A 23,995-nucleotide genomic window follows, 5' to 3' on the forward strand; every position below is an offset into this window, starting at 1 on the left:
AGCAGTGGCTTTGACTTAATCCAAAAAGAACGAGAATGAGAGAATGAGGAAAAAGTATCTAAATAAAATAGACACATTGTAAATGACAACCATTATATCAGTTATAAGAAAATTGGCAAATCAGATATATTATGGAAAAAAGGCAGAAGACAAAAATTGGTAAAAAAAAAAAAAGGGGGGGGGGATTACACAGCAGAAAAACAAAAATGGGAAAACTGCATAGTTTGCTTTGAAGTAAGACCAGTCTTATATATTATACCAATACTCATACACAGCTCTAGAGGTCGAATATTTCATGATGAATGGTTTAAGACAAGGGTTCTCAAACTTTTCCATTCCCCCTAAACAAGTAGGCTAAAATAATTCAAGACCCACCAAAATATTTAAGAAAAATAACCATTTGATTTTATAGTGCAATTGTAAAAATAAGCAATTTCGCAATTCGTAATTAATGTTGGTATATTGTGCAGCCCTAGAAATGGGATTAGATTTAATAAAACTGGAAGGAAAATGCTTAATAGAAGAATAGAAGAGGTAGAAAAATAAATGTTTTTAGAAACTGTACCCAAAAAATGGCATTATGCTCGTACTGGTGCTAGTTTCTCTAATCTACAACAAGCTACAGAGAAGCAACTGAATACGAAACCCGTTAATGGCCAATAGTATGGGAAAAATACAAAAACCACAAGGGAAAATAAAATTAATGGCAGATCAAGGATTGAATGTTATAAATAGATGGGATCAATTAACATTGAAAAATTAAAGGAAATGCAACAAAATATTGAAAATACCACAATAAAAAGATGATTATTTAGTGAAAAAGGAAGACCCACCACCTATATTTGATGAAATTTATATTGCATTGGCAGACATATGGTGGATGTGGATTAGAATAAGGCATCTTGCCAACATTACCAGAACATTGGTCAGGATTATGATCTAGGGTTATGCTGACGCATAAAATGAGTCATATCTCTCTAGAAGAGGAAACAACAAATGAAGAAAAAACTGGAACCAAAAGAGCAGATAAAAAAAAAAAACCTGCAGATTATATAAATTCAATTGGTCAACCAAAAGGCATGCCTAACAAAGTTAATACAAGAGATGAAGTTAAATTAGGGTTTGAATCAATATTAATTCTAATTACAAAATAATAATTAAAAAAATAAAATAAAATAAAATTACAGAAAGGATTAATTAAATTACATAAAGTACAATCAGCAAATATTTATTTATACTGAAGAGGCCTTATCACTTCTAGGAGAGCAACTGGATGCAACAAGCAGAAAGACATAGCAAAATAGAATAGCTTTATGTTATTTGTAAACTGAAGAAGGAAAAGTATGTTTTATGTTTGGGGAACAATGCTGTATTGATATACCAAATAATACTCCAGAAAGAGCATTTAGTGAAGTAAGGAACAAATTAAAAAACCTAAGAATGGAAGATAAATGAATGCTAGAAAAGATAATCAAATGTGAGATTGGTTTGATCTAAAGTTAGGAGCATGGGGAGCATAGTTAGCTAAATTGGGAATGTTTTTAGGACTTGCATTATTGATAGGAGGATTACTATTTTACTGTGTACTTCCTATATTGAGGTCACCAGGTCTCAAAGCCACAGCTAAGCAAATGAAAATTCTAAGATGTCAAGATGATGGGAAATTGATTTCTGAGGATAACCAAAATGACCCTCTACGATGCAAAGTGTCTGGGCTGAAGATCAACTATGCTATTTTTTGTGATGTTACATGTTTTAGGTCTTGAATTTTTATTTCTGTTGTATACTACATAACTGTGACAACCACAGGCAAGTGCAGAACCAATTGCATGCTCATGCTTATAACATTTTTTTTATCTTAACTGAGGGATTAGGGAGATGGGGATCTTTTACTCCCTCCTAGTCAAGTGTGGGGGGAGAGGTTTAGTCCTGCTGCTCTCTACAGAGTGAAGGTCAAGGTGGATCAAGCCTGCGTCGCTGCCCTTGCCCCTTGGAAGGACCCTTCTTGGTTCAAACAGGGCGTACCCCTGGGGATGATACACAAAAGGAAGGTCATCTTCACAGATGCGTCAAACACGAGCTGGGGAGCCCTGTGTGGTGGCAGACCAGCCTTTGGGACGTGGTCGAGCGAAGAGACAAAGCTGCACATTGACTGCCTTGAAATGCTGGCTGTATGGCAGGCCTTACAGTCTTTCCTACCACATCTAGAAGGATGCCATGGCGTACTCCTTAGTCTTAGTATGCTCCACCCCCAGACAGTTCGGAGAATAAGGGAGATCTTTGGGGAGGCAGAGGTTGACCTCTTCGCCCCAGAAGACAACTCTCACTGCCCAATCTATTTTCTGAAGGAAAAGGATGCGCTGGAAAGGAAAGGAGTTTTCTCAACGCATTTTAGTATGTACGAGTAAAGTATCGAAAGGGAACCATATGAACCAGTGATGCTATGCCGAGCGCCTGCTTATATAGTCAAATGCCCCGCCCAATTTGGCAGGCACTGGTGAGCTGCCTCGCCATAGGCTCGTGCAGCTCTGCCGCGCTGTCATTGGTTAATTTCTGTACATTCTTTTAAACCAATGGCAGTGCAGATGATCAGATCAGAGAAAATTTGATTTCCCCACTGCGTCTTAGCAACGCAGTACTCGTTCCCGTATCTCGGGGAGCCGTGGTTACGTTAGAAACCGAGTACGATTATAAAAAGGTAAGAAAGAGATGGTTCTTTAAAGAACCTTTGACTGAATGAACCAAAAATGTTTTTTCCATGGCATCCTTTCTGTGAATTTTTCTTCGCATCACAATAAACAGAATATCAGCACATTTTTTCTTTTGTTTTGTTATCAATTTTTAATGTACATTTATACATTTTACATTTAATCTTTTAGCAGACACTTTTATCCAAAGTGACTTACAACTGAGGAAAACAATAAGCAATTCATCATAAAGAGGCAAATAAATGCAGGACGTGCCTGCAATACAAAGTTTCAGGCATTGTTCAGATTAGTACAAGAGAGATTAAGGAAAGAGAAAGCACTTTTTGTGTTTTTTTTTTTTACATGTAAGCCTATAGTATTATTATGTTTTCTCTTTCTCTGTGTTTCCGCTCACGGAAGCGATGCAGGTGAGTGTGATCTGTAGAATCCATCTTACACTATCCTTGGAAAAACGCCATTGCGACTTACCTGTGATGAGTTGACAGCTAAGTGCGGGTATTTCGCTTTTTTTTTCAAGCAACATTTAAATATTTCTTATTTAATAATAGATATTCATTTTTGGGTGCACCAATCCTTTAATCGTGTGTTGCTTTGGAAATGGGAATTTAGGTATAAAAAGAGAATGAAAAAAAATCTTACATCTGGTTTACCGGTTGCCACTGCTGGGTCGAGGTGTCTGAATAAAGAGTTGAGTTGCTGCCTTAGCTGCTTACTGTTCTTAGTGGGTTGTAGCAAAATAGCTTGGAAACTGACCGGCAGACCATACCTAACCAACAGCATAGCAATTGCAATGAGTTTTATGTTTATCCATTTATATCAATGATTTATTTAGTTTACTTCCTCAATTGGACATTTTACCTGAGAACTGACTCTACAAATGTACGGAGGACCTTAATGTGAATCCAGGCCACAAAGGTCTCAATGAAATTTACCTTTAGCCAACACACAAATGTTCTCTGTTGGGACAAACAAGCACACTGTTATCATTGCACTGATTCTTAAAACATTGAATAAAACTTTTTCTGACCATTCATTTAGAAATAAATCAGAGATGATCACAATTTAGTTTTCTCTCTTTTTTTCAATTTAGTCTCAATATCCCCAAAAAAATCCTCTCACTATCCCATCCTCATATCTATATTAAACTTCAGACAAACAGAAATACATTTACTGCTATGTCCTGTGAGAATGAAAGGTTAACATTATAAGGTTCCAGGCCTTCTTTTTTTGCCAACACTCTCAGATATTGAAATTAAGGATAGCATTAAATCAAGCAATATAACGTGCTTTACCATGAAGATATTTTTTGTTTCCATATTTCACCTGTTATAGGGTCAATTAATTTGCATTCATGCATTTAATGCATAAAATGGGAAATATTGATTTTTTTTAACAAGATTTTCTGTACTGACAAATCAAAGCTGAAAAGTTAGTCATTCTGTAGTCTACTGAAACTGTAGATCTTAAAATACTTATCATAAATATTCTATATGACAGTACACATTTTATCTGATGGTATGGGTGACAGACGAAAATAAGATGAAAATAAAAACTAAATAAAAAAGTGAAAATGGAAAAAGCAGAAGGTTGCATCCAAACACAGGTGAACATGTTGAAGAATTATTGATGCCAAACGTTTATTCGATCAGTTCTGTGGTCTGTTTTTCTCTGTAACCAGTTCTTAATAATAAAGAACTTTAAATGAATATTGTTTAGTGTTTATATTATAAAAAAAGAATAGGCTCTTAGTAATTAGGATTTACTTACATACAGTTCCTTCTTATCCACAGCAAGACGGCCTATCTCCTGCTTTTGCTTCTCGGCTTCATCCAGGTTGTATTCCCGCACTGTAAACCTATTGGCCACCACAGGAATAAGTAGTTTCTTTATTAAGCCTACGTAAGCATAGAGGCACATCAAACCTTGTTAAAAAGAAGTGCAAATAATTGTATTAAATATGCACTTGCAGTATACTTAAAATCATTCAAAAGTATATTTAAAAAATTGTATATTTTCAGAAAAATAAGGTTTAAAAGCTGTCATAGGGGTGGTACACTTTAAAAAGTTATTAATATGTTCAATTTAGGTATATGTATGTACAATGTAAATACTAATATGTACCTTTAAAGCACATTTCTGCACCTTTTAGAGGTCAATAAGTTAAGTGTATCATTTTAAAGGAGAGTGTACTTGCAGATCTTGAGTGAACTTGTGGATCTTGAGTGAACTTGTGGAAAATTGCTCCATAGAAGTAATTATGAAAATACTTATGAAGATGTACTTCAGTCCTACTTAAGTGTCCCTCCAAAGCACTCTAATATTTTATTAATTGCATTTAATATAAATGTAATATATAATACATTTTCTTTTAATTGAAATGAACATCCAAATAAATGTCCAAAAACATTACATTCAGTTTGCACTTAAGTATATTCTTCTAAGGGACTCTTTTTAAAGTCTGCTTCTTTTTAACAAGGGTGTGTAGTTAAGATTTGAGAGTACGCTTACTTGTGCTTTTTGGCATTGGTTTTGAATTCCGCAATGACATTCTTAAACAGGGTTACTGTAAAAATCCCTGCATCTGCATCCTCAACCAATTCCTGTTATACAAATATAAACATAGTTATTATGCCATGCAAAAGATTAGAAGCAAACTGAAAAATGACCATGGTTTGGTTGATATGTCTGAAACAGAGAGAAAATACACAGAGCCAGTTAAAGCCAATGAGTTGGAAACCATCTACCAGACTACAGCCAGACAGAAACTTGATAATACAGCTGGATTAGCCTTCTGCTCCATGGTTAAAGCTAGATATGTAAAATAAGATGAAATCTGGACTGACAAAACAACAGCATTCCCACGCCAGTTTTTTTTTTCAGTGAATTTCAATTACCTTTCCAGTCATACATGATTATTAGATTAATAGCATTTTATAGAGATTACGGGGGTGGATTTCCAGATGATCAATTAATCAGCGATTAAAACATTTAAACAATTAAAATTACTATTTTCAGATTTTCCATGGCTGTGGGATCACTGAAATACAAACCACTCATCAAACATGCATGGGTACCAACCGGCTGGAACGAGGAACCACAAACTTTGACATTGACTCATACGTCTTCTCCCATAGTGCATATGCCATTCTATATAAATGATGCAACAAATACATTCAGAAAAATGCTTGATCAGTAAAACGTGAGCTAAGATCTGCTCTCAGAGTTCACACTGACCTGGGCACTACAACTAGCAGTGTTGTGAGGTACTCTGAATTCAAAACCAAGTCCTCCTTTTTCACAATATTGGTCAGTGCACAGGTCTGCAAGCTTCCCCTGGTTAAGTACAACAGTAGTGATGGTTATTAAGTTTTCTTTGAATCTCACATAAATGTCCAGGACACATTTAAATACTAAGAACCTCACTTTACATTTTGACATTTAGAGGGGAAATGTACGGAGCACCTAAGGGGACATGTTGTGTTCCTGAGAAACTCTGCATCCGCTCGCATTTTGCAAACTTTTTGATTCCCTTTTGAAGTGGAACTTCGACACAGGGTCTGGACTTGATGCTATGGGAAACACCATCAGCATGACTTGAGTACATGCAGCAAACATGCCAATTCATTGGGCATATGAAAACACTGAAATGATTGGGAGCCCCAATCACCTCTGAGTAGTAAAAAACAGGCCAATGAGACATTGGCGAGTGGAATTTGCATGCCCAGCAACTCCTCCGTGCACACAGGTATGTAAGGAGGTGATATTCTTCCAGTCATTCAGGTTTGTTCTGAGGAGCTGAACTGCATACCGGCCATTCAGTGGTAGGGTTCATGATTGTGGCATGAGGGACGTAACATCCGTTCCCTCCTTTAGGGAACAAGGGTTAGCTTACATATGTAACCGAGATCTTCCCTTCCCTGAATGAGTCAGACACATCCGATGTTACATCGACACTGGTGTTTGGGTTCCTTATAGAAAGCACCAAAACCACTTCACTTAACTGTGTTACAAGACCTGGTGATGCAGAAGTTGGCAGGTACAAGCATGCCAAGAAACAGCTAGAATTTCACATCGTAACCTACCTAGCACCCCGTTGTAAGCCAGAGGAACTTTCATCCAGTTGAGATTGCGAAAAGCAGAAACCACAACGAGGAGGGCCACAGCCGCTGTTCCTGTTTCCTGCTCCTTTTTCCAACAGAAAAGAGAGATTCCGCTCTTTCACAATAGCTGTTGGTACAGACGAGGCCAGATGTAATACACTGGGGAAGCGTAACCAAATCTAAATGGAGAGGGACACTACGGAGGCCACATCCTGCCCTAAGGGAGGTACACTAATGGACTGACCGAGATGGCAGTACCTGGAGAGGGAAGAAACTAAAAAACTGGACAGAAGAAACTCTGTTAAGGGGAAGATACAGGTTGAGGAAAACCATGCCATGGAAGAAACGTACAATGGATCACCAGAAGCCCAGTAAAGGGGCTGACCAACAGAGAGAACCTCTCGAAGGTGTTAGGTAAAAGGTGGCAACACTTGGGTGGCAGTGAGCTCTAACTCCTAGGTGGCATGGCTTGCCTTGTGTTTGGTATGCCAAAGCGATGGCATCCACTAGCCAGTGGGTCAACCTCAGCTTGAAAACAGCCTTCTCCTTCTGCTGACCTTAAAATCAAACAAAGAGCTGTTCAGAGCTTCTGAAGCTCTGTGTGTGCTGAATGTAAGTACAAAGAGTGTGCTGACATTGGCTTACAGGAGATGCAGGTGATCCCTCCATGTGGCGGCACCCTGCAGGCATAAATGCAAGGTATTTCCACATAAGCCTCGGCGGCCCCACCATCGAGGGTAGTAAGGAAATAGGAAGCAGCTTAGGACAGAGAAAGGTGCCCTTCACGACTTTGTGACCTCCTCATGCACCTCCAGGGTAATTGGCATTGAGGCGGGTTGCGGCTGCAAGTTGCACCATGCGTCTAGGAACTGATCGTCCAGCCGAGAACACTCCAGGTTGGGTGGAGGCTTACATTTAAGCCCAATGTTCTTGACTGCACAGGAAACCCTTACGAAAAAGAAGTTTATTCAAGTGTGCTATTAGTATACTTCTTTTAAACTAAAAATAGGAAAGTATGCTTTTAGTTTACTTTTTATGTACTCCTCAGAAATATACTTAAAATGACATTTAAGTATACTTGACTTATACTTACAAAAAGTCTAAATATACTTGAACTTTACTTAAGTATACTTAATAAAATAAACTTGAAGTATACTACTTTTTGGTAAGGGAAGCATAGCAGCACTTGACTTTGTAGTGCTCCCAGAAGGAGAAAGCTCCTCATCCTCTAAAGCACCTGATCCTCCTCTGTAGCCCCAAATGAAATTGTCAGACTGCTGCAAGACGACCCAGGACTGGCATGTCAGAAGAGCTCCCACTGTAACCCTCAGATCTCCATGAGTGCTAACTAGCCAGGACTAATGCTTTGGGGAAGAGCTGAGGGGACTTTTCCCCTCAAGAGTAGGGTAAGTTGCAGTCTCAAAATTGCCGTGGATATGTGCTCACAATGAGGACACGAACCATCCATTAACAAAGTCTCAGCATGTTTATGGCCCAGACACAGGAGACAATGATCGTGGCTGTCAGAGGGGTCAGGAAACAACCGCATCCACAAATGCTAAAAAGACGCTCTCATCGCAGAATTTAACCGTGCTATGACAGGGGAAACACCACTGAATGCACTGTAAACAAAGTGCACAACAAAGTGAATTTCCCGCAGGTGATTGGAGAAAATGAAATGCACATATAGCAGCAACCGTTCGGCTCCAAAGCAAAAATCTGATTGAGTGGATGCACGCCGCCTTCTTATATACCGGTTATGCATGGAGGAGTGGCTGGGCATGCAAATTCCACTCGTCAATGTCTCATTGGCCTGTTTTTTTACTACTCAGAGGTGATTGGGGCTCCCAAGGGAAACCCCAAACATCAGTATCGACATAACTAGAGCATGACTGACTGAAAGGGAACCATAGTTTTTTATTATCATTAACATCACAAAAGTTTTTTGAGTGAATATCGTTTCTTAAAAGAATGCAAAAGTTTTGTGAAGAAATGCAAAAGCATTGAAATATATTTTTTTCCTTGCATTCCCACCTCATATTATTTTCATCACAAAAGTTTCGCGAGTGAACTCCAAAGTTTCTAGGGCGAACACTAAAGCATTGAAATATAATTTTTCATGAAGTATCATTTTTCATGAAAACAATGCAAAAATAGTTCTATAATAGACCTCAAAATATTATGTATGTCCTCATGATATATTTCATGATATGAGAACTCACTCAGTTTTTCGCTCAAAGCTTTGAATACTGGCTTTCACATGACTGTAAGCCGCCCTGCGGGATTTCAACTCGATGTCCACCTGAGAAACTTGCTAACATACACACAAACACACACACACAGCCACCCACACAGACAAACATTTATACAATAGAACAGGCACATAGAAACAAATAGTTGTAATTGTTTAAAAAGGTGTTTTATATAAGGTGCATACTTTGGAGATGATGTCAGCGAGGGTTTTCAGAGGCTGTGCAGTGGGGTATTTGGCTCTGTCCCATTGAAAACTGGTCACATATGTTGCCAAATCCACTGAAACATCAAGAAACAAGTGAATGCTGTAAGCAGAACAGCAGCATAATTAAAACAGCAGGCAGATAAAGTGATTTCTCATTTACTATACAGAATATGTCCTTTAATAATTTGTGTGGAAAACAAACCCCAAAGTGCAGCTATCAAACTGCTTAAATTATCAGGATTCAGTCAGATTTACTGAATAGAAACCTTTCATTTAGTGTGGAATCAATCTCAATGGACATCTTTTTTAAAATTTTATAATACTTCTACATTTCTAACACATTTCAGTGTTCTGTAGTTCAGTGTGCTGCACATGACAAAAAAAAATATTCTCAGCGTCGAAACTCTATGCAGCAGTGCACTCTTTATGTGGTCACTGTGAAAAAAGGGAACTGTTTTTATTATATATGTGCTTTTTTTTTGAGAGAATGTTGTGTTTTTTATAAAGGAAAATTAATTTATATTCATACCGCAGTCTCTAGCGTACTCCTTGAGATTGGGGAGTTAGGTTTACCTGTGCAGCTCTTGCCAGCTGGTCTTCGTTACACTCACCCCCTAAACCTCACTCCCATCTGAGTCATGGCACCAATGTAACCCCTGCAGTTCTACTCCCCGCGTTCTTGCTCTGAGCAGGATTCGAACCTGTCTTTCTGCCATGAGAGGCAGATGCGCTAATAAGGACGCTACAGATTGCAGCCTCTAACACCAGTTGCTAACGCATCTCTTGAGATCATGGTAGTGAGGTCTACCTGCGATCTTACCATCTGGTTTCTGTTACACTCACAATAATGCACTTACATTTATTGTACCAAAGGGTTTAATTGCGAGTTTCAGAATTGTAAAGATTGTAAGCACATGAAAGTTTATTACATAAGCTGAATTTGTCTAAATCATATATTTGAGGTGAGACTACTTGTCCTTGTGTATGAACTTCTGGTTATGGCAGCTGATGTAATTCATGTGAGAGTTTGCATCATGTAAAAGGACTCTAAGGATAGTTACACCACATTTTTTTCTGGTGTCCTTGTGCAAAACTTAGCCCAACTGATTATAACATAACTTCCCTTGAGAAAAATAAGTATACTTTGGCACTTTTTAATGAATGAATGAGGCATTTATATAGTGCTTTTATTGTGTATTGCTGTACATCCAAAGCTTTACAATCATATGGGGGGAGGGGCATTGTGTTTGAAATGTGGTTAAAGTGTACTGCTGAATGTACTGGCAATGATAAAGTAAAATATATTTGAATCAGTGTTGAGGAAGTAATGCATTACTTAGTTACTGTAATTAGATTTTTTTTTTTTTTTTTTTTTTTAGTTAGTAAATTTGTTTTTTGAGTTGTTGTTGGTTATTCTGAAGAGTCGTCTTTTTTTGTTGTGAGATGTCTTGAAATGTATTTCTTTTTTTAACATTTAAACTTAGAACACATTATTAAATTACCTTTTGACTTTATGAATACACATAAATGACAGCTTAATGAATTTTTGTATCTTTTTTGTGCATTTATTTATAGACCACATGTACCATTTTGATTTGCTATAACAATTAAAATATTTGTAAAAACAGTTATAAACAAGTAATGATGCAATCCTTCAAATCTTAACTCTTGAGTGAATCCGAATTCACATGACTCATTTTATTTAATGTGACAGAAAAAAAGTAACACCAGTGACATACATAAGACCAAAGATCCTTATTCTTTACCTATAATAAAGTAGATAAGTCTAAATTGTTACATTTGGCATACATTTGGCAATTAATGAAAGCAGTAAGTAAAAGACCATAAACATAAACTGATCTTCACTGGTGCTACCCATAAGGAAGGTAACGCCAGTGACAGTAACACCAGTGACAATTTTCATGATAAATGCATTTTACAAAATGTCTGATGCAAAGTATTAAACCACACAGGGCTGTGCACAGACATTTTGAGGGGCAGTGGCCCAAACCAAAAAAAGGGGCACAAGGAGGGTGGGTATTTTGTTGTTGTTAATTATATAGTTTTTAAAGATATGATGTTAAAATATGTAATAATTGACTTTATTGTAGATGTTTTGATAAGAGTGGGCTCTCCCTCACTCTCTGAGCCTGCTTCTGTCTCATCTTCAGTGGAAGTTAGGGGAGAGTGGAGTAAGTTGAGCCAGTGGGTAAGTTGACCCACCCCCTGCATCTTGGCAACTGTACACTTTTACTGTCATGTGAAGATGTATTTTGGAACCACCCATCATTTCTGCAAGACTGTGAAAAGGAGAAACACACTGGGGGAATAGAAGGCACCATGGCTGTAGCCAGGGTTTGAAAATAAGTGTGGTCTGGGTGGGAATTGTCCTATAACAACCCCACTCATTATATACCCTAAACACTTTAAAAGAGACAGATATGTAGATGTTTGTGAAAGATGTTTTCTCTGTTTTGGAGGAATGAGCATTGTTAAATTCATTTTAATATCACATTGCACCATTACTTTAGGTTAGGGGTATATAATTTTATCAGTTGTTTATCAGTTTTTATTCAGCAATACAAAGGCCTATTACTATTATAGTCTTCATTAATAACCATTGCTATATAGATGATAACTTTGTCGGCATGAATTTGTGAAAATTTAACTACAATATGAAATTGCATAGATGTAATATATTTGTTCTACAGATCTTTGCACTAGTGTTATATGCTACTGTTTTGATAGCATTGATAACGTTTCATGATGTGTGGGTTATGTTTTTTTTTTTTTTTGCATTTGCATTTGCCTTACCATATGTGGTATCCTGTCAGCAATAACATGTCTGTGGGTTCTTTTGATTACTATCAGTTTAAGTTCTGGTAGTGTTGCCAGATATTGCTATGAAAACAAATAAAAATAAATAAATAAAAATATCTTTCCACCTGTAGTCACTAATGGCCAACAAACTCTCTCTTTAGGCTGTTTTTACGAAGGCTACAACTTTGGTGTTCAACATTTTGTTTCAGAAACAAACAATTAAATATTGAAATTTAAACTTCATTTGGTTGGTTTTATGTTGTTAAAGTTAACTTTAAGAAAAGAAATATGACTGTCTGTAAAAGGAAATTATTAAATTAGTTTTTAAATTATTATTTATTTCACATGGGTTTGAATCAGATTCGGTCAGATGGTCATTTTACACCCAGATGGTGCATCTTAACGACTGACTCGACTCGGGTCAACTTACCCCAAACCTGGGGCAATCTGAGCCCCAGATCCCTTTGTCATAGATACATTCTGATCTTTTAAAATGATAGGAATACTTTCATTTGGATGGGATAGGATAGATACTTTCATTGAACTTCTGCGTCATGTTCCCTTATCTTGAGGACCACATTAGTAAAAAATGGCTAATCTTTAGTTAAAAATAACAGTGTTTTGTGAATGTTGATGCTTTAATAACAAATATTTATCTGGAGCATTTATGCTGGGATTTCATGTAAATTTCATGGATGCAGCCCCAGAAAAAAGTAACGTATATAGTAATGTAATTAGTCTATTTAGTCTACCATAGCCATATTGTAGTTAACACTCTGCGACCAGACATCACCTCGTATCGGAATCCACAAAAAAACAAGTTGTGCTGCTGGAACTGACCATCCATTGGGAAGATAGCTTGAAAAAAGCTTTTGAAAAGAAGCTCTCCAAGTATGAAGGACTCGTCAGCGACTGCAAGCAGGCAGGATGGAGAGTGAGGTGCAACCCAGTTGAAGCTGGATGTAGGGGGTTTGCAGCACTTTCTCTGGCCAGAGCCTACAGTTCAGAGAGCTGGGCATTGAGGGAGCGAGCAGGATGGTAGCTATACGCAGCACCACTGAAGCAGCAGAGAGGGCTTCAGGGTGGCTATGTTTAAAAAGAGGAGAGCCATGGAGTACTAAGAAGCCCGCCAGCTGGGTATGATCAGCCCCAGCTGCGTCACCTGGAGGAAGATGTATGATGTTGAAAGACGATTCCAGAAACATCACTGATGGTGTGTCCAGCGGCATCAGAAGATATATGTGCACAACTAAAACCCTGAGTTTATCAGTGACGGCCAGGAAAGACTGGTTGACAACCATAAAGAGTGTGGTGACAACTGGAGAGACAGTGACAGCTGTCAACCGGGGCAGAACAGGCTGGCAACCCAATCAGTGTCCTCTGTGAGGAGGTCTCCCAAAAGAGATACAAAAAAATGTAATGGCCAAACACCCCCAGGGGTGCCTGAGAGGGGGGGAGGATGAGCACCTCAGTTGGACGGATACAATGGTTTCAGACCCAAACAATGGAAAGTTGACTATGAATAACCAGTGCATATGTGGCAAAGTCTGCAAGAACAATCGTGGTGTAAAGATCCACCAAGCAAGAATGAAGTGTTTGGGAGGAGGAGAAGCAGCACAACGCACAGGTGTTCAACCTGGTGAGGTGCAGGAGGGGCCAGGCCCGGAGTCACCCCACAGCGTCCAGAACCTCTACGTGTTGTTATGTGTTGAGTAAAACTATGTTTTTGGAAGTAGGTGGATGAAATGGAAGGCAGATAGCATGACTTCACTGTGGGAAAAGTTGGTGAAGATGTTAACCAGATTTTAGAGGCAACAGTTAAAGGAGAGGCTGATGGAAAGCTGCAAGCCATGACAACCATTATTGTCAGTATGGGAGCCAAACGGTTTGGAAAAGAGGAGAAAAGTATGAGAACACCTTACTCCAAGAATTATTGAGTAATGAGAATTCATAACATCGGGCAGGAGATGAGAGCGCTGAAGTCACAGTTTAAGGAGGCAGGAGAGACTGAGCACATTGGCTTAGCTCAACTGATGTGTGAAGATCAGGGTCCTCCACAAAGCAGAGGGGCATCAAAGACGCCATCGTGAAAGGGCTCGAAGACATGCTGCTTTTATAGCTGATCCCTTTAGGTTCACTAAGGAGTTGCTGTGGCAAAAGCGTGGTGGAAAGCTGGTCTGTTTACAAGAAGAAATGGATCAATATCTGAGTAAAACATACAGTGATCCAAAGATAGAAGAGGAGTTGGGAATGTGTGACATCTTAATAGACCCTCCTGGACCAGAGACACAGTTTGACTTGTCAGAGCTGCAGTTGAAGGAAGTCAGAGAGGTGATTCGCAAGGCAAGGGCAGGTTCTGCACCTGGATCAAGTAACACCTCATACAAAGTGTACAAAAACTGCCCCAAACTCCTGTTTCGTCTGTGGAAGATTTTGTGCGTTTTCTGGAGAAGGGGAAGAATCCCAAAGCAGTGGCGAGTGGCTTTAGGGGTATGGATCCCAAAGGAGCAAAACTCATATAGATCAGTTCCACATAATTTCCCTGCTGAGCGTAGAAGCAAACATCTTCTTCAGTGCTGTCTCCAACCAGATATGCACCTATTTGTCAGAGAACACCTATATTGATACGTCAGTACAGAAGGGTAGGGATGCAGGTATTCCATGCTGCTTGGAGCACACTGGCGTAGTGACTCATCTCATTAGGGAGGCCAGAAAGAATAAGAGCAACTTATCGGTCTTATGGCTAGACCTGGCACATGCGTATGGTTCCATTCCTCATAAGCTGGTGCAGCATACACTAACCAGGTAACATATCCCCAGCAGAATTACAGACTTCATCAATGATTATTACAGCAATTTCAGGGTGAGGGTCTCTTCAGGAACAACAACATCAAGCTGGCACAAGGTTGAGACTAGGACCATTACAGGATGTACTATTTCTGTCATACTGTTCTCACTAGCCATAAATATGCTCACCAAATCTGCTGAACCACAGTGCAGAGGCACCACATCAAATTCGGCCCAGCAACAACCACCCATCATGGCTTTTATGGATGATCTTACAGTCACCACAGAATCAGTCCCAGGATGTCGGTAGATTTTACAGGGCCTAGAGAAGCTAATGGAGTGGGCCTGTGTGCATTTCCAAACCTGCCAAATCAAGATCATTGGTACTGAAGAAAGGGAAGGTTGAAGATAAATTTGGATTCCACACTGCAGGCATCCCAACTATTTCAGAAAAGCCAGTCAAGAGACTGGGCAAGGTGTTCGACAGTTCTTTGAGAGACAAAAGATCGATCCATGCCACCTGTACAGAGTTAGAGTGTTGGCTGAAATCTACAGACAATTCTGGCTTGCAAGGGAAGTTTAAAGCCTGGGTATACCAGCACGGCATTCTCCCTAGAATTCTGTGGCCCCTTCTTGTATATAAAGTACCGAATACAACAGTTGAGATCTTGGAGAGGAAAGTTAGTAGCTACCTCAGGAGATAGCTGGGGTTGCCGAAGAGCCTAAGCAGCATCGCGCTTTATGAACATCACAACAAGCTGCAACTACCTTTCAAATCCTTAGAGGGGGAGTTCAAAGTAACAAGAACTAGAGAAGTGTTACAATACAGGGACTCAAGAGACCAGAAAGTAGCCAAACCAGGGTTCCAAGCGAGGACTGGCAGAAAATGTAAGGCAGAAGAGGCTGTTCAGGAGGCAGAGGCAAGGTTGCGGCACAGGAGACTGGTGGGAGTGGTTACACAAGGTAGAGCTGGGCTGGGATCCTTTCAGGCACCACATGTGAACCTCAGCAGAAGGAAGAAAAGGAACAGCTTTGTTCAGGAGGAGGTTAGATCCTGCAGGGCAGTGGGAATGAAACAACAAGGAGCCTGGACGAGATGGGAAAAAATAGATAGGAAAGTTACCTGGATGGAACTTTGGAAGGCTGAGCCACACCGTATTAAATTTCTCATCTTGTCAGTGTACAATGTCATGCCGAGTCCATCAAATCTTCACTTATAGGGAAAAGTAGAGTCGCCAGCATGCCCACTGTGCTCCAAGCAAGGAACCCTGGAGCATATTTTGAGCTGCTGCCCAAAGGCACTTGGAGAAGGATGTAGCGATGGAGGCACAATCAAGTCCTGAAGACCATTGCTGAAGTTATCGGCACTGTAGTTGAAAGGGCAAAGCAGTCCCGACCCTCCAAGCAGAGAATTAACTTTGTCAGAGCTGGAGAGCAGCCTACTTCAATGAAGAGGAAATCTGCAGGCATACTGCCCTCTGCAAGGGACTGGCAACTGCTAGTGGACCTAGAAAAACAGCTGAAGTTCCCTAGTCATATTGTAGTTACCACTCTGCGACCAAACATCATCCGCGTATCGGAATCCACAAAACAAGTTGTGCCGCTGGAACTGACCGTCCCTTGGGAAGATTGCTTGGAAGAAGCCTTTGAAAGGAAGCTCTCCAAGTATAAAGGATTTGCCAGCGACTGCAAGCAGGCAGGATGGCGAGCGAGGTGCATCCCAGTTGAAGTTGGATGTAGGGGGTTTGCAGCACATACAGAGAGCTGGGCATTAAGGGAGCGAGCAGGAGGGTAGCTATACACAGCACTGCTGAAGCAGCAGAGAGGGCTTCAAGGTGGCTATGGCTAAAAAGAGGAGAACCATGGAATACCAAGTAGCCAGCCAGCTGGACACAAGCTGGGGTCTGATCAGCCCAAGCTGGGTCACCTGGAGGAGGGTGTATGATGTTGAAAGACCTGAAACACCCGATGATTCCAGGAACATCACTGATGATGTGTCCAGCGGCATCAGAAGATGTATGTGCACAACTAACTAATTACTTCTGATATAAAGTAATCAGAACTGTAACGTGATTACTTTTCAAAAGAGTAATCAGTAATTTAATTGCATTTTCAGAGTAACTTCCCCAACACTGATTTTAATGTAATTGGTATTAAAACTTACATGTAAATCATATTAACGTTAAATGTGAATGTAACATAGCCAAAAGAATATTAAAATAATTATTTTAAAATGTAAAACTTTTAATTTGCCGTTATTACAAAGTCCATTTTTGTTCAAAAATGTGTTAAAAAACAGTTGTAAACGTGTCTCTTTTTCAGTAAATATAAGTATTTCATTGATATTATATTAGCAGTTTTAAAAAATATATACTTTTAATATTACAAGTGCACTTTCGATACAATTAAGCGCACTTCATTAAAGGTTGAAAGATACAGTGTATGCTTATAATTTTACACCAATAGTACTAGTTCGGAAAGTTAGCTTGCAAATGCTTGCATACCTTGTATAGTCTGGAAGTATGATTTCAACGGTGCCTGGTGATCTTTCTGATGAGTCCTGTGCTCTGCTGATAATATTAGCAAAGCATTACTGAGACTTTTGATTAACAATCAAAGAAATTAAACAATCTTGCAAGGCAATGATCATTTGCATGCATTTGCATGGTATGTAACACTTCCATTAAGCCATGATTATATCTTATGTAACTTGATTTCGCGGTGAACATGGCCTGGCTCAGAGGAGGTGGCCTTCTGCTAATGAGCTCTTCTCTGCTTTCTTATGGAACAGGTTTAGCCATTACAGAGGAGTGCTCCCCACATTCACTCACCTCGGTTGGCCAGCATGCTCTCCAGGAGTTTTCCACTGAACTCTTCCATCACCTCACCCAAACACTGAGAGGTCTGACGCATAACACTGTGTTACAGTGGTACAAGAGAATGCAGAAGAGTACTTGAATACTTGAACAGTAGTTAATGTACAATTTATTATGAATGAACTAACACTTGTTATAGCATTATTTACATCTTTAATTCATAAATAAGTAATGCACTTCAGATCTTCAAATTATATATAAAAACAGAACTTGAAGATATATAATAATGAAATAAAAGGCTGCTTAGGTGTACTTGTTTCTTGACATACTTAAGTACACTTTTTTATAAGTGTGATAATGTCAAGTTTACGTTAAAGTTGTTGTGCTTTGAAAAAGTACCCTTATTTTGATGTGTTGAGTTAAAATTATCATTTTAACTCATTTTAACGCATGAAGAGTTTTTCTTCTAAAATGAGCATTTTTGTCATGATCCTATGTTTATGTTCAATTATTTAACTTTAATGGCATTAAAAGAACCTTTTCACTGCCATTAAAGTGAAATTACTGAACCAATTATATATATAAATTTATAAGATAAATACACTAAGTAGATTCCACTTTCTAAACTTAACAAGATAATGTGGTCATATAACAATACTGTTTGAAACCTTTAGCATTGAATATTCAGTAATCTTGGAGCTGCAAAATATCTCTCAGCCAGGATAATGATAATTAAGCATTAAAACCACGCTAGTATTCACACTTAGAGCTATGACCCCAAAGGTCACCCCAACACCTGAACCCAGTGTAACCTTGTCTGGAAGTCATATGAATGGATATCGTAGACTGAAAGAGAGAAAGGAGTAAAAGAGAGGGCAGTTTCCACAACACATAAACATTGCAGCTGAGACAGGAAGATTCATGTCAGCTGGCACCTGAAACTGGACTCGACAGGATTGAGTGACTTACTGATAATTGTATTACAACAGCTCGAGAAATTTCCCACAAACACATGGAGGTAAACGTGCTATAGAATCTAAGCTATAGTCTGATCTAGTCCTTACTTGTAATACGGGGATATATTAATGTGACAAAGGACCCATAAACCCCACACACCAGCAGAAGAAGCTCTAATAGATTCTTAATCTTATAAAGTTTACTGTATCATATTTAATATGACAATTTTTAAGGCATATAAGGCCTATATGATCAAAACTGAAAATGTTAAAAAATCTGTTGTACAAAATCTGCTAAATGCCTTCTGTTGTCTGATTGATAGTTTAGATGTTTTTAGCAATAAAATTAATTTTATTATCTAAAGGCTCAGCTCGTGCTTCACGTGTCTTTATGCTGTCATATCTTGACTGATTTTATAAAGTTAACATAAGAATAACTTTGATATTGTCATATCTTTTATATTGGACTGAAACCTTTGGCAACTCTTTTTTTTTTTTTTTTTTTTTTTAGAAAAATCATGTTCAAATGTGAGTCTCAAATATCATCATAAGGCTTTTAAAAACATTTATTTGTTCATCTCTCAATCGTTGTTGTATGGAACTGCATTATATGTTTGTATCATAAAACTAAGCATCTAAATATCATTTTACTAAGGCATATTATTGGAGATATAGAGTGACGACTGATATTTATATCATTTTATGCAAGTATCTGCTTTACTGTTATAAAGATCTAATTGATTTAAATTACAAGCGATCAGAGTTTAATCTTACTTATTGGGCATATAAATATCAGCATGTTTTTCCCCCCTCCATATTCTCACTATGTCATACTATATATATATGAGCCATAATGTGTTTAGAAAAAATATATAGGCCTACATGTATAGCTTTTCTGACTATTATTTTATATACACTTTTGTTATATGCACTTTACAGGGTTAAATGACATTAGGTGATTGCAAACACATCCAATAAAAATATTCCATTATTAGAATTATTCCCTAAAAACAACTTTAAGTAACTCTGGCTGCTATAATTGTAAGCTAGAAACATATACTACAGGATGAAGGTAGGCCAATCATTACTGGAATGTATTATAATATAGAAAGCAGTTCAGTAATGAACACATGATGTATTTTTATATTTAGATACACATGAATGTAATTTTTCAAGCAATAGTGCTTACCCCTCTGTATAGGAGTCCAGTCTGGACAGGTCATCAGAGACCCCCAGCAGCACATCCAGCGTTCCTACCCAGAAACATCACAACAAACCATTGCACAAGCTACAGCAGTGGCATTATATGAATCAAACATAACAAAATCCACCTCTCCCATGCTGAGGTTTTAGTTTAGAATCCTGAGGGCCCATTATACAACATGCCTCACAAAAAATATATATGACTTCAACCTTTTAGAGATCAAATATTTAGCCAATATAAGGTTTTACCATCGAAACATCTAAATCATAGCAGGGATTTCTGAAACCACTTTTTGAGAAGTTTGACAATCCGTTGACAACCTGTTTTGATGCACAGACACACATTTAAGCTCTTTTTGAATCCATTAATTCATATGGAACAAATTGGTCACTAACTAGAGTCATGTTACCAAGACAGGGCAATTCAAAACCAGTCACATGCTTGGTAAAAGGAACTCATGCGTTCCATTATCATTCTATACAAACTTAAACTTCTGTTAATTAAAGTTAAAGGAGAAAAGATTTTTTTCTTTTTAGGATAAACTCCTTTCTCACTTTCTAAAGAGTGTAACACTGTGGCTCTAATTGTCTGAGTGGCCCAAATGTAAAATTCTGGCTAAACCAGTGGCATGGGTTTGAGGAAAGACTGCCTTTTTAATCCAAACAATGGTAGACACAGTTGTGCAGTGTAGTTTCCCAAGTCTTGCTTGGACATAATCAATATTTTATTCCATTTTGTGCCCATTTTCTCATAACATCAAGAGTTCACCAAAAAAATTAACATTCTGTTATTATTTCCTCACCTTCATGCCATTCCAAAACTGTATAATTAATTTCTTCTGTCGAACATAAAGGAAGAATTGTCTTGTAAGCCAATGGGCACCAAAACTGTTTGGTTACCAACATTCTCCAAAAAATATCATCATACAGGTTTGAAAGTCATCATACAGGTTTGAATTGAAGCTGAGTAAATGATGACAGATATTTTGAGTGAACTTTTTGGGTGAAATAACAATCTGATCCAGCAGAATCTGGACTCACTGCATCTCCATGTAGCAAAACTGCTTTCTTAAGACAAATACTGTAGGGTCTGTGCCGTGAGGCCATATTTGCTTGGGTGGCACCCTATGGCTTTTGGGGGCAGTCCCCTTGGAATTAATAGTAAAGTATCCCTCCACCTTCTTGGTAACCAATGACGGTAGCCACTGACTTCAATAATATATATTTTTTATACTATGGCTACCGTCCATGACATTTTTCACAATATCTTCATTTGTGTTCAAAAGAAGAAAGAAACAGGTTTGGAACAACTTAAGGATGAGTAAATGTATTTAGTTCTGTGTAGAATATCCCTTAAAGATGGGAATTTTGGCATTGTCCTTCTTACATGTACTGAAGAAATAAAATCATTTAAATTTCATAATTTCAACATAACTCATTTACATTGGTATTTCCATGACAGACCGGAAGTGACATTATTTGGACCTTATATTTTGCTCTGGAAGTGCAAGTCTAAATATTGTAATTATGCATTTTGAGCACATGAATGACAGAACAAAGTCGTATTTATGATTGAAAAACTTATTTCTTAAATGAGTGGCCAAGTTGTGATATTTGAAGGAGCGCATCACATTGAAATATGGTGAAAATACTGATCTATAACATAGATAACATAATATGATATACCTATAATCTATATAGAGAGATAATGAGTTAATCACTCAACTATTACTTATTATAAAGAGAGTTACCATGATACCATGCATGAATAAGTGATAGAAAATAGTCACTTTCCGAATTTTTAATTCTTATTATTGGTGATTATTGTTCTTTTGCTTTGTTTAGGCTACTTCTGTATTATGTTTCAGGCTTCAATGTGTGACATATCATAAAAATTAAATTTCCCAGGTGCACTTGAAGGCAGCAGAAGTATAATCTCTTTACACTTCTTTTTAACAAATCATAGCACTGACTGCATTTATCATGTTCAACAATTTAACACTGTTTTCAAAGTATTTGTAATGATGAAATAAACAATATAAAGAAATAAAACAGCTTCAGACTCTAAGAACTTCAAATTTTGTACTCTATTCATGGAAAGTGTCTAAGAAAAAAACTTTTTTATTATTGTTTACAGTTCACTGATAAGCCTCAAACTGGCCTACAGTGAAGCACCGGAGATGCTCCAGAGAGCCCAGATGTCTTAGAAAAGAAGTATTTCCTTACCTTCAGCTCTGGGATGTGGAATCTGGAGCTCGTGGCCAGAACGGTTTTGGCTGAGACCCGTTTGAGTTTCTCTAAAGACTGACAGCTGACTTTATCCAGAGGAACCGAAATCAACCAGAACTCCGTCATGCTGGTTCTTCTCACCTGTGACAGCAGTCTGTGACTTAGAATGAGTCCAGTTATGAATTCTACTGGACGTACATTGACCAGTTGCTGACTGTATCCCTGGTTTGCTGACTACAGTGTCTGAGCAGATTAGGTTTCTCAGACAGACGAGCACAACTCTCATGTTCTTAAGACACTAAAGTTTTATGATGAGAGTAAATGAGGTAATACTTCATCAAGATCAGCTAAAGAAATAGTCAGGGAGATCCATCTTCAGTTTTTACAAAACCCATTTGTGTGCATGTTTCAATTCAATTCAAAACTGTCATCTGTTACAGAATAGTGCATATAGAGAAATCTTGTCACTTAAACTGATAATACAGCGCATTCAGCAAACTACTCAAGATCAGTTGATTTTTATGTTTCATTGTTTATATTTAATTAATGTACATTTATGTTTAATCTAATGAGCATCTTTAACAACAACAGTTTTACAAGTTCATGGATACATTTAGAACAAATAATAAGCAACTCACATACAGTAGATTCTCACTTACCTGTGGTTAGTCATGTTTACTGTGTGTTTTGCACAGACAGGTGTAAGAAGCATACATACAACCGTGAATAAATGAAGGTAGGTAAAATGTAGTATTATAAAACTAAATTATGAATGAATTAATAGGATAAAGGTAAGTGAATGAAGTATACATAAACGTCATGAGGTATGTGAGTGCACTGTTATGTAAAGTGATCGCTGGTAAAGCATTGTGAGAGAACAGGTGTTGTGTGCAAACATTACCTTAATGAGAGTCACGCGCTCTTCTCACATTGCATTACGTGATGCTGAAATTGTTTCCCACCACGTTTTTTTAAGCATCATCATATGCTTAGTTTGGATGTGTTTATTGATTCAGTGCTCCAGATTTGATCAAAAAATGATTTTGTTTCTTTTTTTAATTTATCTCCTATATATATATATATATAGAGAGAGAGAGAGAGAGAGATGTTTTTTTTTCATCAAATTGTTTTAAGATGATCTTTCTACCTCTCCTCACAAATATTACCAAGTCAATTTTTTTAGATTTGATGGCAAAGTGTTATGATTGAAAGCTTTGTCTGGGCACTTTAGAGATGCAGGTGTCCAGTGTGAATAACGCAAAGATCTATAATCTGAGTCATGAGAAATCTCTTCCGAAGGTAAAATCCCTCTTGTTGTGTTTTGGTAGTTAGGAAGGTACATACAGTGCATGACAGTAAAGCTTGGAACGTAAACTTTTAGTCTTCTCCCATGATTCAGAAACAAAGACACTTCACCGGTCACTTTCAGCTAGTTTTATGACTCCTGTTAAGATGAAGATACAGCAGCTATTTTATATATAATACTTTTTAAATCCAAATAATTGACAAATTAATCTGTTATCACTATAATTATCAGTTGTAGTCCTAATTATAACATTGCTGTGCTTTTATCTGACACTAAATATGTTTATTTCGGTGGCAGTCAGGTCGAAAGAAGAGAGTCTTGCAGAAGAATGATGTCGGTGAGCTTATTTATTTTTTAATAAAAACAGGGTTGGGTGTTATTAACATTTGCAACACCCTTTAATTTAGCGAAATGTACTTTTTTTGTTCGTGTAATATTAATGTAATATGAATTATGTGCATTAGTAAATCATTTTACTAAGTTTTATTTGTAATGTGAAACTTTTGTGTTCTCCAGTGATACAACCTTTTTTTTTATTACAAGTCATATTTCTATGGCCTTATATAGTACAGACATTTTCTTTTCTTACTTAAGTTACGTCTAATTATACTG

At 37.8% G+C, this 23,995-nt stretch overlaps 1 protein-coding gene across 1 annotated transcript; it reads right to left on the reverse strand.

The window, feature by feature from the left end:
- Positions 1 to 3,187: 3,187 nt before the first annotated feature.
- On the reverse strand, positions 3,188 to 22,288 carry atp6v1c2 (ATPase H+ transporting V1 subunit C2). Its single transcript, XM_042742882.1, has 11 exons — positions 22,082 to 22,288; positions 19,835 to 19,909; positions 17,705 to 17,790; positions 9,246 to 9,340; positions 9,031 to 9,122; positions 5,943 to 6,041; positions 5,783 to 5,855; positions 5,217 to 5,308; positions 4,476 to 4,563; positions 3,567 to 3,664; positions 3,188 to 3,474 (listed from the first exon to the last, which is right to left on the reverse strand). The coding sequence occupies exons 1-11, from the start codon at positions 22,201 to 22,203 to the stop codon at positions 3,261 to 3,263; spliced, it is 1,134 nt and encodes a 377-aa protein (XP_042598816.1). The 5' UTR covers positions 22,204 to 22,288; the 3' UTR covers positions 3,188 to 3,260.
- Positions 22,289 to 23,995: the final 1,707 nt, after the last annotated feature.

This window comes from Cyprinus carpio, chromosome B17 (genome assembly GCF_018340385.1).
Source record: "Cyprinus carpio isolate SPL01 chromosome B17, ASM1834038v1, whole genome shotgun sequence".
Lineage (NCBI taxonomy): Eukaryota > Metazoa > Chordata > Actinopteri > Cypriniformes > Cyprinidae > Cyprinus > Cyprinus carpio.